The sequence below is a fragment of the Neopsephotus bourkii genome, unplaced genomic scaffold (assembly GCF_033783945.1).
Source record: "Neopsephotus bourkii isolate Nb327-2 ecotype Australia unplaced genomic scaffold, CSIRO-AGI_Nbou_v1 NB_1376, whole genome shotgun sequence".
NCBI classification, from domain to species: Eukaryota; Metazoa; Chordata; class Aves; order Psittaciformes; family Psittacidae; genus Neopsephotus; species Neopsephotus bourkii.
In genome coordinates, this window is record NW_026901855.1 from 982,423 (window position 1) to 994,757 (window position 12,335).

General features: G+C 35.6%; 1 protein-coding gene across 6 annotated transcripts in view; it reads left to right on the forward strand.

Annotated features, from left to right (window-relative positions):
- MIPOL1 (mirror-image polydactyly 1) overlaps positions 1–12,335 on the forward strand; it is a 193,658-nt gene that overhangs the window by 86,417 nt on the left and 94,906 nt on the right. For all 6 annotated transcript variants that reach the window (XM_061367317.1, XM_061367321.1, XM_061367318.1 and 3 more), the window contains one exon: positions 10,364–10,471. In XM_061367317.1, coding sequence (XP_061223301.1) covers positions 10,364–10,471 — 108 coding nt within the window. The remainder of the gene's footprint in view (positions 1–10,363; positions 10,472–12,335) is intronic.

Below are 12,335 nucleotides of genomic sequence, written 5' to 3' on the forward strand. Positions count from 1 at the left end.
ATCTAGAACTAGTTGGAAAATCATGCTGTGAATGTTTCTCTGAAATTTCTCCTTTTCATACACCTTTCACAACTTCACTACCTCCATTCTATTGTATATATTTTTTGAGTACCAACACTGTGGATTATTAACAAGGGGTGGAGGAAAGGCTTTAAACAAAAGCAGTTGTCAGCTGTCTGTCATGGTGTGTTATGTCAGATGTTTGACAAACTGCCTCTTGACCACAGGCCATCTAGTTCTAATGGAACTGACTGCTTTTCTGAGGAGCCAGTAAAACATGATCATGGGAAGCAATAGCTCTGTATCATTTGGTAAAGTCAGTAAAGCAAAGGTTTGGAGTGTAGTAGTCTCAGTTCTGACATGATCTTGTCACTTGATTAAGCTTCTTAAACTTTCTGTGCTAATTTCTCATCCGATAAAACAAGACATTCCTGTTTACTAGCTTCATTTAAGTCTTGGTAAAAGTGATTAGCCAATGTTTATCAAGAGTTATAACATCCCCAAACCCAAGTTAAAAGAGTTACTGAGAAGAATTACATAATAAAGAGAATATTCGTTGGAATGAGATGAATCAAAATTGTAGACAAAAATGAGACAGTGCAGTAGAATGGACCCCAGAGGTTAAGATGAGGATTGAGATAGTATGTATACATTCTGACATGCAAAAGAAAGGAGGAAAGATGTTGTATTTGAAGGAGAGAGACTAAAGAAACTGGAGAGGGAAGACTTGTGTTTACTCCTTTCAGGAATGAAGGAGGAGAAATAAAAAAGTAAAATCACTAATAAGAAATAGTTTGTGACTTTCTGAAATTTGTGTTTGTTCCTTTTATTAGGAATACATAGTCTTTCATCGTCCTTTCACAGTCTTCCTCATTAGACATATTAAAAAATCATCTAAGCATGGTTCTAGGCACCTGGATTTTTGTAGCCCTCCTTGAGCAGAGGGAGGGCTTGAATCTCCAGAGATTCCTTCCAATCTCAAACATTCTGTGATTATATTTCTATGTTAGAATGTGCATAGGATCTACCAATCTTTAGGAAGAAATGTGACTGGGTTTTGAGCCCATGTGATAAAGAGGTGGCTGGCTGCTGAGGAATCTGCCCCTATCTTACTGAAGACAAAAACTCAGTGGTATTTTAGGTTATCTGGACTTACTAGGTATTGCGACTACGGTAGCCCAGTTCAAAATATTACAGCTTGGTGTGCCAACAAATCACACAGTAGTTATAGCTGGAGTTTAGAATGACCAAAGCTGCCTTGCAATATAGCGTGTAAATGACTATGTGGGAGCTGCATTGATTTGGGAAATGGATACTAAAACCAAAGCTAAAAGAAGATCAGAATAATATTTTAATATTCAGTTGCCCTGGCTGGCTTCTTTCGGACCTTTTTTGCAGTACTTCCTGCTCAAACAGGGTGTAAATTGCTTCAGGCAGTCAGTAGGGTATTTCAGTTCTGGTTCCCTTGTAAGTAGTGTACTAAAACATGCCCTGCTTAAATGGCAAATTTATTCTAACACAACTTTGCTGTTGTGTAATTTTATTCTTTAAATGTTTTTAAAGTTATTGAGATTACTTACTGTGAATTATTTTTTCCCATGCAGAAGTTTCTGTCCTGAAATCATCTCTTAAATCTGTATGGTGGTATTGTTGCCATGCACTAAAAGTAAAACTGATCCTATTTTAAAGTATTATTGTACTTACAGACCTTTAGAGTTTAGCTAATAAAGATATACTTTTTTTTGCTTTGCTTTTAAAAGAGAGTCTTGACTCTTGAATGATCATTTCCTCTTATGATAAAATTTTAATTAGTATACTCCATTTGCTGAATTATTTCAGAGTAATTCCATTGCTTTTGAATATAGCACACTGACATGCAAATCTATATGAAGTTCATTGTAGTGTGCCAATTTCTAGTGTTTCAACAAGTCGGGGGGGGGGGGAGGTGGTGAGCAGGCATACTAACCTTGCGTACTACTCATCAGCTTACATGCTTAGTTTATACATTATTTATTAGACTTATAGGCATGAAATTAAAAAATTGAATTAATAATGTGACTTGCATGTAAAACAGAAGTCACTTATATTTGACAGGCAATTAGGAAAAAAAGCCACCAACACGCAGGTTAGTTGAATGCATTTTTGCTTAATTTCAGGCCTAGTACAGCCTCATGAATAAATGTTTGACTCCAGGTTACTGGGTTGGTATTCTGATTAGAAATGACTGTAAAGAATGGATTAGTGGTGAGGTAAGAATTGTAACTTATATGCAATGGATGCAGGAAACTGAAGACAACCCAGTTTTGTGGCTTTAGCAGCTCCTGCTGTTGTTTCCCCTGCAGATCATGAGTCTGTCAGCAACCCCCTGTTAGCAGAGCTGTGGTAGCCTAGTGGCACAGACAGTACAGGAACCCTGCCAAATGACCTGTGAATCACATATAGCTCAAGAACATTACATTTTGCTTTCTCTTTTTCTCCTTGTGCATATTTTATAATGAGTGTCATTGATTAGGAAAGTCTGTGTGCGCCTGAGTTCTTTGAGAAGTAGACCAAGCTCGTCTTGATCTTTGAAATGTCATCCCTGAAAGTGAGTGTAAGAATACGTAGAGGAAGGAGTTGGGTGAGAGTGTGTCAGAGGGCTACTCTGTGCTGTTGAATAGCTGCATATGTAAGGATGATTAACATGAAGAGTGGAAACAGTTAAGCTTTAAATCTGAATTTTCTGGATGTCCTTCTGTACACTTGCAGTCCTTTAACTGTTCAAATGAAAATAAATAAAAGCTTGTTTTGCTGCATTTTGAAGCATTCAGAAGTAGAAAGGGAAAGGAATGGTAGGAGGAAACCGAGTCATGTGTACAGCATATTATCTGCCTTAATACTGCAGGTTGTAACTGGCTCATAGTGACAAGGAAGACAAAAAACGTTTCATTTTTATTTTGAAGCATTTCTTTTTGTGGCTTCAGGTAGAGTAAGATGTCATTGCACTGCTGCTGTGAGAAAAAAGGTGTTTACATTTAAGTGCTTCTCTTACTAATAGAATATAACATTTTAAAGATGCATATGTTTCTGAGGCCTGAGCTTTACAAAAGCACTTCTCTTTCTTAAAATCCCAGTAGTTCTAAGCTGCTGGGCATTATATAAATAATCATTTAAACACATTTGTTGATGATTTGCCAAGACTTTAAAGAGAAGTATTTTCTTTCAGAGGTTAGAAAACCTTAATTCAAAATCATAATTTAATGGAAAAATCTTTCTAGTTATTATTATGTAGAAACTCATTTATTTCATTATTTCTTTTAAAATCATTATTTTTGAAGAAAAAGGATAAAATGTATTTATATAAAAATAAGTGCTTCCAAACATCTGCAGTTCAAAGTACATAATTCACAGTGACACCAAAGGTTGATTTGTGTTTTGACTGGATGACTTTGGTATTATTTCTGTCTGCAAAGGAAAGAGTTGTGCAGCATCCAAGTGGCGCAAGATGTTTGCCTCTCCAGAAATCGTGATGAATTTAGGACAAGGGGCAGATTGTTAAAAAAAAATAAATATATATATATATATTTATATACTGAGGGGAGGAGGAGAGACGGGCTGTTGAACTGAGAACACTTGCATTCCATTTCAGCTGGGAACTACTCTGAGGTTCAGATCATTATAAATGAAGTAAGAAAAAGTGAACAAAACAATAAAATAAGAAAAGAATCAGCTAAATTGTTTTTGTTTCCATCACGATTGTTTATTATATTTATAGTTTTAGGTCATCACCGGTAGAAACATAATAGGTGAAAAAGTAGCCATGTTTCTTGGCCCTTTTCATGTTTGGTGTCTAGAATAATAATTTGTACTTCCATTGTTCATTGCAGCTGAATATAGGTTAACTAATATCAGAATGTCTCTGAATGTATTATGCTGTGCAGTAGTAGGATCATGGTATCCAATAAGGTCATCTTTTAGTGGTATTGTGCATTTTCTTTTAAGGTATGGTGTGTCATTTACTTCACTGATGAGCATTTTGTTTAAAATGTGTAAAGGCAAAAATACATGCTGGAAAACAGTGCTTCTGCCATTCAGATTAACTCCTACTCTTCCAGAATTTGGACGACATAAACCATTTTCCCAAGTTATTCAGTAGGAACTAGGTTATCTTTATTTTTCACTACCTCATTAGCCGAGATACCAGTTTTGCAAATATGAATGATTTGAGGTTACTCAAAGAATGACTATGAAAGGTATTGGCAGAAGCAGTTTTAATATTAATTTATAAAAGTGTGACTTAACAGAATTTGGTGGCAAGCTTCAATCTATTATTTATTACATGGATGAAGCATACAAAGGAAAGTTAAGGTAAAATCAAGGTAAAGATGATTGATACAAAGAGTGAAGGCATGTAGGAAAAGGGGGACCCTCCTGTTGAGTCACAAGGTTCAGAAATAAACTCCCTTGGTTTCTAAACTAGTGGAGCTTATGTGTGGCTAGGTTTCGGTCTTTCTTAGCTCTTAGTCTCAGACTTGGTCAGTAGATTAGAGCTAAATGATTACAAGTGTACCAATATAGCAGAAGACCAGCAAGTTCTTCATGCATAGAAGTCCACAGAATGTGATAGAGTACTCACTGTTTGAAGCAAAGTTTCTGATAAAGAATCAAGTAATTAGTCACTGAGCCATGGTAAGTGACTAAGCACTCACTTTATACTTTTGTCTGACTTGAGGAAAAATACTTTACCTTAAATTTAATGACAGAATGAAGGTATCTGTAGGAGGCTTTGGCTATGAACAAGATCTGTTATTAAACTACAGAGACTATAAGGCTGACTGGGTGAGATCACATTAGACCAAAGATCCACCTACCTCACCACCCTGACCCCACTCAGCCAGTAGTCTAGGCTCCAGGAAGTGTGTGAGAACAGGGCAAGCATGTTGAGGTACTTCCATCTACAGACCGTCCCTTTTTTTTTAGCAATATCATCTTGTGTGTTTATGCCAGTGGTGGTTCTTAAGATTATAAGGATTGAAGATTTTGACAATGACTTCAGATGAATATTTTCATAAAGTGTGTACTATTTGGATGAGAAAATCAAATGTAATTTAGAATTCAGAAAAAAATTTTGTTCTGAATTTTGCCTCATCTTAGTCCTAGTACATTTATTAGATTAGACTTTGACCCTCATACCTCTATTAACAGAGACAAGTCAATTCCTTTTTTTTCCCTAGCATATAAGTTGCATGATGCATTGACCCCTCCCACGCCTTCTCTCCCCGCCGCTCCCAGCATATTGCTACAAGTTCAGGAGGGGTTAGTTTGTATTCCTCTTAATGAAAGACGATAAAAAACATAGTACTCTGTATAGTAAATTTAAAAGCAAATATAGGTGTATCAGTATTAAATAGCCACCAAGACTGCATTTGTAGTAAGGTTTACATTTTTTTATTGTATTCAGGTTTAGCTGTTGCTTCCTTAGGCAAGGAGTGCCACAGTACCCTTTCTTTGAGTCAAATATGCACTGAAATGCAAAATGCACTTGACATTACTATCTTTTCAGTGAGATGAGAGCAAGGGACTCCAGTGTAGTAAAATATTTGTCTCTTTGAAAATGTGAACATTCTGATTGACGTAAGTAGCACAGAGTTATATATGCTTCTGCATGAGGGCTCTGGGAATGGGTGTTGTCTTCATATAAATAACCTGCACAGGAACCAAATGGGTGTTGCTCTGCGCAATGTTAATGCTTTGCTGTATTCTGTCTTTGTCTCTACCAATGTTATTTCTCCAATGGCTTGTATTGTAATGTCTGTACCTTTTACCTTCAGAACACCTCACTGAAGAATCATGTTAAGTAACAGTCAAAAAATAGCTATCAATCTGTATAGGCATGGCAGGCACCGTAACGCCATGTTTGCATGCTATAGGTACAAGATGAAGATAATGTTGAAAAGCTGGCAGCATGTTAAAGATGATTTGTTTATACAAGTGCTAAACTTATGTTTGATATGTTAATGCAACCTCATTTTCTAGTAAAGGCCAAATACTATTAAGTGGTTATCTGCATTGATTTTTCTATCTTCTGAAATACTCAATTCATTGTAAATCATCTTTACTCTTTTTGAGTACCTGGAACTAGGACCATCTTTTAACAGTCTCTTTCTGGGTGAGCCTCAAAGAATTTGCTCCTGTTGTTTTCCTGATCCACTTCTTGACCTCTCTGTCAGTATCCCCTTTAGCAGGTTTTTTGCAATTTTTTGAGATTTCCCTCAACAATTTCACCTGGATAGTTACTGAAAGGGGTCAGCAGCCACTGCAGTTTGAACCGGTGCCTCTCACAAACATCCTTATTTTGCTGAATCATGTTAGCTCTTGCTTGCTAGTAGCATAATGGTCTAAATTAGAAGCCTGGAGAGAAGAACAGGTGTACTAGCTGTCTATCCTTTCTTTCCTGTCTCATTCTCTTAGCCTTTTTGTATGTACCCTGCTTTGCTTTTCATTTTGTGCCTTAGTTGCTAGTGATATGTGCTGTGCTGAGTACAGGGGTACTTGTTTCTAAAGACTGAGTGCATTTAGAAAAGCATAGCCATGTGTTTATGGTTAAAGAGAAGGTTTGAGTGCCCACTGCTGAGAACGGATAACGTTGAGGTGAAAACTGTACAGCTGGGCACTGACGGTTGCTCAAGGAACAGTTGGCGTAGGTTAAAGAGGTTCACCTTGTGATTTGAGGGTTTGAGAAAAGAGAGGAAACTGTTTTCTGATTGGGTTTGGGGACTTTTGTATCTTCTGTATTGCCTCTTCTGGTTGTAGAACTCTGAATGCACAAAGTACACCATGTGATGAAGCTAATTCCTGGTGGATTGTTTGTGTCATCATAAAATGACATGTTACTATTTGTGAGGCTTTAATATCTTTTACTTAGCAAAGTCTTTATCATTCTGATCAAGGCATATTCTCTGACATCCATCTGTGTTGCTTTTATACTCCTTGATGTATACAAAATACCTGAGATAAAGAATCCGTTTTCTCAATTAACAGTTAATTTTCTCAATTAACTAACTAACTAACTAACCTCTTTCAGAACATTTTAAATTCATGGGAACTTCCATTTAAGTGGACAGTTACACCTTAGATCAGATGTGTAGACAACCTATGTTGCACAAAATATTTTGTGTCTGAATTTAAGAGGACTCTGAAGGTTTCCCAAGTATGAGTTTTCACAAGTTTGGAATAACAGGATTTAGACATTCTCATTTAGAATATTTAAAATTAAACACTTCCTTTAGCTTTTAGCTTTCTTAAAAGGATACAGCCAACATTTCCTTTCTGCCAGTACTGAATTGGACGATGTCTTCTCTTCACTATGCTCCAAAAAAACACTTTTATATATGTTTTTAGAAGGAAATCCAGTTTCTTACTTGTAGCTGTTGGCATTTTAGAGTCCTGGAGTGAACCAGTAAAAACACATGTTCTTTTAAAGAACATCTATTTTTACTGGACCTTTCTAACAACCAATGACACAGAATTCAAAAAATGTTGGCTCAAATGAATAGAAGGGATGCATTGTTTTAAATTCCGTTTTTAAAACTTTTCTTTACAGCATTACACAGAAATTTCCTATGCTCTTTTTCTTGTGAAAAAGAGTGCATGCTTTTAGAATGCTATTTTAATGTTTTAAAAGTAGTTCAGGTATCAAAGTGTTGGAGAGTTTAAAATTTCCTAGACAGCTAGGAATAAATACATTCTGATTGATAATTCAGAACATCTTCTGTTAAAACATTATTTCCAACATGTTAAGACACTTATGTTTGGAGGTCAAATTAGATTGCCATTTTTATCAGTGATACCTTCAAAACGGATTTAGGTTTTATGCTGGCTGAATAAGCCTAGTTGTTGGTTTGGGTTGGGTTGGTTTTGATGGGGTCAGGTTTTGGTGGGTTTTTTCAGATATCAACATTCTTGTGGAAATGAAATTAAAGATTACTTACAAAATTATACAAAAGAAGTAATCATGTCAAGGTTGACTTGATAGGAAGGTCCATCCCTTTTATGTTACTTGTGCTACATCTTTATCATACGTGCTCTGTATATGCTTCATGATACTGAGTCCCACTGCTAGTCCTGTAGCTAGGTTTTGTTCTTAGCACATTTTCACTTCCTTTTTGGAGCCAAGAGAATAGCATGAATATAAGTTAATATTTTAAAGATAGATTGAGGTTTTTGTCTATTTAGTAATATTTACTGTAAGAAACCTGTGTTATTATCAAGTTGGGAATTCCAAAACACTGTTTTGAAGAGTGTTGACAAAGCAGAAAAGTGGGAGGCCTACTGATCTTACATGATGTAATCTGTAAAGTATCGAAATAATGCCTGAAGTAACAATTTTTTTTTAATGGTGTTTAGATCATGTATGCTGCACAAAAAAACCCAAAAGCTGTTAGAAAAAAAATGCATAATCTGGGTTTAGTTCTTCAACAGTTTTATTAGAACCTTCATGTCTGCAGACATAATTTGCATACTGGAAATGGAAAAAGAATTACAGCTGTCATTCTGTGATTTGTGATTTTTTTGTATGTGTGAGTTAAACATAGACATTACACATCTCAACTCCGTAAAAATATTTGCAATCAAATGTATCTTAATATTTTTTCTGTGTTTCGCTATTTTAATGGAAAGTGTGGTTTTCTCTTGCAATAAAATTGAAACTCTGCATCAAAAAACTTTATAGCAGGCAGAGAATGCGCTAGGCCAGAGAGATTTGCTGCCTTTAATATAAGTAATCCTATTAGAAATGAGCCCAGACTTCTAACAGAAGTAATGAAATACAACAATAGATGTGTGAATTGAGTTTTTTTAATAGTGCTGTTGAACACCTACACTTATTTAAAACTTATTCAAATATAGATTGAATCATTCTGGTTTATATACAATGCTATAAACCTGATATGCAGTACATGGCTAAGGACTTATTTTGTGTCTAAGAAGTATATGTATTGGTATGTTTTTAAAGTTTCTGTCTTGAGATCCCGTAGTACTCCATATTTTACTTAGACCTCAGTTATAACTTTTGCAGTCCCACAGCTCTCTATTTTACAGTTTTCTATTTTGGGGGGTTTTTTTTTGGTTTTTGGCTTTGCTTGACGTGAGCCATGCTTTATCCCACATACTGAATTTCTCAGTAATACATTGTATGCACATGTATGGGAAGCTCAGTTCTATGTTGTCCAGTCACCAAAATAGCACAAGAGAGTGATGATTTCACAGCAATGCTTTTGAAACAGCAATGCTTACATGGGTATTGTATAATGATTCTCATTCTTTTTTTGCTAGTGTTTTCAGAAAGTACTTATTAAAATCCTTTTTATGAATTTATTTTCTTTTATCCTAACAGTCTGTCAGCTTTGGGTTTTGGTGGTGATATCTGAACTACTTGCTTGTATTATACCACTGTAAAGAGTGTTCCTGCTAATATTCTGGTTCTCCCTAGTTCTAACAGTTGTTCCTTTGCACCTTCCTGGTACTTTGTTTGGTTTGTTTTGGTTTGTGGGGGTTTTTTTCCCAGTTTTTTTCTCTTTTTTTTATATATTTTTTTTTTGGTGAATATTGGGATTTTAATAAGATAATGATCTGTCTGCTGACAACTAATTACTCTTTCAAACCAAGATAACTGGGCAGGACCTCTTACACTTACCATAAAAAATGGTGAAATATACTTTAGCTCACAATTTGCAGATCTTTAATCTTTAAAATAGATGTTCAGTGGGCAGTGGTAAGTATACGTGTGTATGCATACATCAGCAAATGTTAAATTTTTTATTCTTTGCCATTAAATTAAATATTTAAGCAAAACTCTTAAAACTTCTTTTCTTTCAAGATGTGGTATGTGCTTGGAAATTAGAGTAATCTGTTAACATGAAAAATACACGTATAAAAATTACATGTATATTTTCTAATAAAAGGCTGAGTCTTGGATTTTGGAAGAGGTTCTTTGCTTTTCTAAAAACACATACTGTTTCCTTTATATCCAACTACTTAATACATAAAAGCCAAAACCTAGCCTTACCTTGACATGCTTAGGAGCAGAAATTCAACCTCACATTTTTAAGACATTTTAAAATATTCTGCAAAATGTATTTATTTGATACTAAACTTGGGGGGGGGGGGGGGGGTGTTGGCATACAGTTAGACCAGGAAGAAACTGAATAATGATGCACATTTAAAAAACTTCTCTGTAGTACTGGTCTGGAATTGTGACTTGCTTTTGTCTGATGCTTTCACTACTGCAGAAATGGTGATGGAGTTATTTACGTTAATTCATTTGGGTTGTTGAAAAAAATATGCCCACACTCCTCTACTTAATGGGATTCTTTCCTCGTTGCAGTGCAAACGGCTGGAGCAGGAGCTTCATCATCTGAAAGAGCAGAACCAGACTTCAGCAAACAACATGAGACATCTGACTGCTGAAAACAATCAAGAACGTGCTCTGAAGGTAAATCTCCATTTCTTCTTGCAGGCAAATTAAGGTTGTAAGCCCCTGGTGCCAGCTTTCTGGGCTGCATATATCAGTTGTGTACATTTCGGCAGAAGTGAGCTGTGGTGTTTGCCAACAACCCCTTCTTTAAACACAGATACAGCACCCTTCTGCTATGGTTTTATTTTATTTTGTGTATGAAAACAATAAGGAAAAAATAACATATCCTCCAAGTTATTGGGCCAGTAATTAATGCTAAATTCTTGCTGGTCTGTCCTTGCAATATTGCATTTATAATGTGAAGAAAACTGCAACTATCTGCCTCACAGTACCTTTAAAACTAATATTTTAAAGCATGGCTGTTTGATCTGCTCCCAGCAGTGTGTGCTATATTAATAACATTGTTGACCGATACTACTAGTGACCACATAGTTGATACTACTATTTGCAAAAGGGTAGCTGGTTGGAATTGGGAGGAGGAATGTGTCTTGTCAATAAGAATAAAAATGAGCAGAGAGGCGGGAGAGGATCAGAGAAAGGACAGTAGAAAGTGACAAGTTATTGCTGCTTTGAGGAGGGGAAATTGTAATGTCAGTGGAATGGATAGCTACGTAACCAGCAATCTTTACCGCTAGCCAGAATAAGAGTCTCTGCGAGGTAAGATGTACAAGCATCATGCACACATATTCAACCACTGTATTCTTTAAAATCTCTTTCATGGGTAGTGGAGAGACTACAAATACGGAAGTTACTCTGTTGATACTGTGTCATTGTTTTAAAACTGTATTTGACTTGGGCAGTAAGATCCAAACCTATCTCATTTATAAGCAGATTTTCCTCTGCTTCCTTTTTCTTTCTTTTATATTATGGAAACACCATTATTCATGTCACAGCTTTACTAATGCAAAGTTAGGAATAAGGTAAATCCTTGTGTAGTTTGAAATTCCTGTTTGAAAAAAAAAAAGAAAAAAGTATAATGAGTAAATGGAGAGAGGCTGTGTGCCACACAAATGCTGTATATTCCATGGGTTTATAACTGCCATCAGAATCTGCGGTGTATACTACAAAATCAGGTGTGCAATACTGGAAGCATTCCATCCTCAGATTACTACAAATAGAGGTGTAAACATTCCATCCTCAGATTGCTAGAAATAGAGATTGTAAACATTCAGGGCTGTTTCTGACCACAATAACATTATTGTTTGAAATCTGGTGTCACTAAAATTTAATGCTTGCTGAGCATGGTGCTTACTGAACATAGTATTGTTTTTCATTAATTGTATGCTGAATTTTTTTTTCTGTGTCATTGAAAATATTATGTACAGAGTCCTTCTGTTAGAAAACAGAAATGTCTTATTGAAATTACACTTTTTACATTTAATATTGTCTGACATAATGCGTACAGAATAATTATATTTTCAGATGAAGTAGTGACTTAATAGTTCAGAGTGTTACTAGGATTTCCTTCTAAGCCTGATATTGCTCTCCCAGCACCTAATCTTTAAAGAATTTAATTTCTGGCTGTTACAGGCATTTTTTGACTTTTTAAAGTTAGAGGTTAATTGGTAGTAGTCTTTTGTAGATGAGAGTCGAGGGGGGGGAAAGGAATTCTTTTCAATTTTTTATAAAGTTGAACTTTTTTTTTATACTATTCCTCTGTAGAGTTTGTCTCAATTCATGTTACCATTGCCTACAGTGAGAACAGGTCCATCGGAGTCCTTTTAAAAGGCTGATGGGTCAGGTTGAAATCTTGACCTTGAAAAATTTAAAATTTTCCTGTGAAATATTGGCAGCAGTAGTTAGCTTTGATATGCAGGGCATGAAGACTCATCCTGACCTAAGCACTCATGTCAATGAAAAGCTTATCACTCCCTTTTAGTGT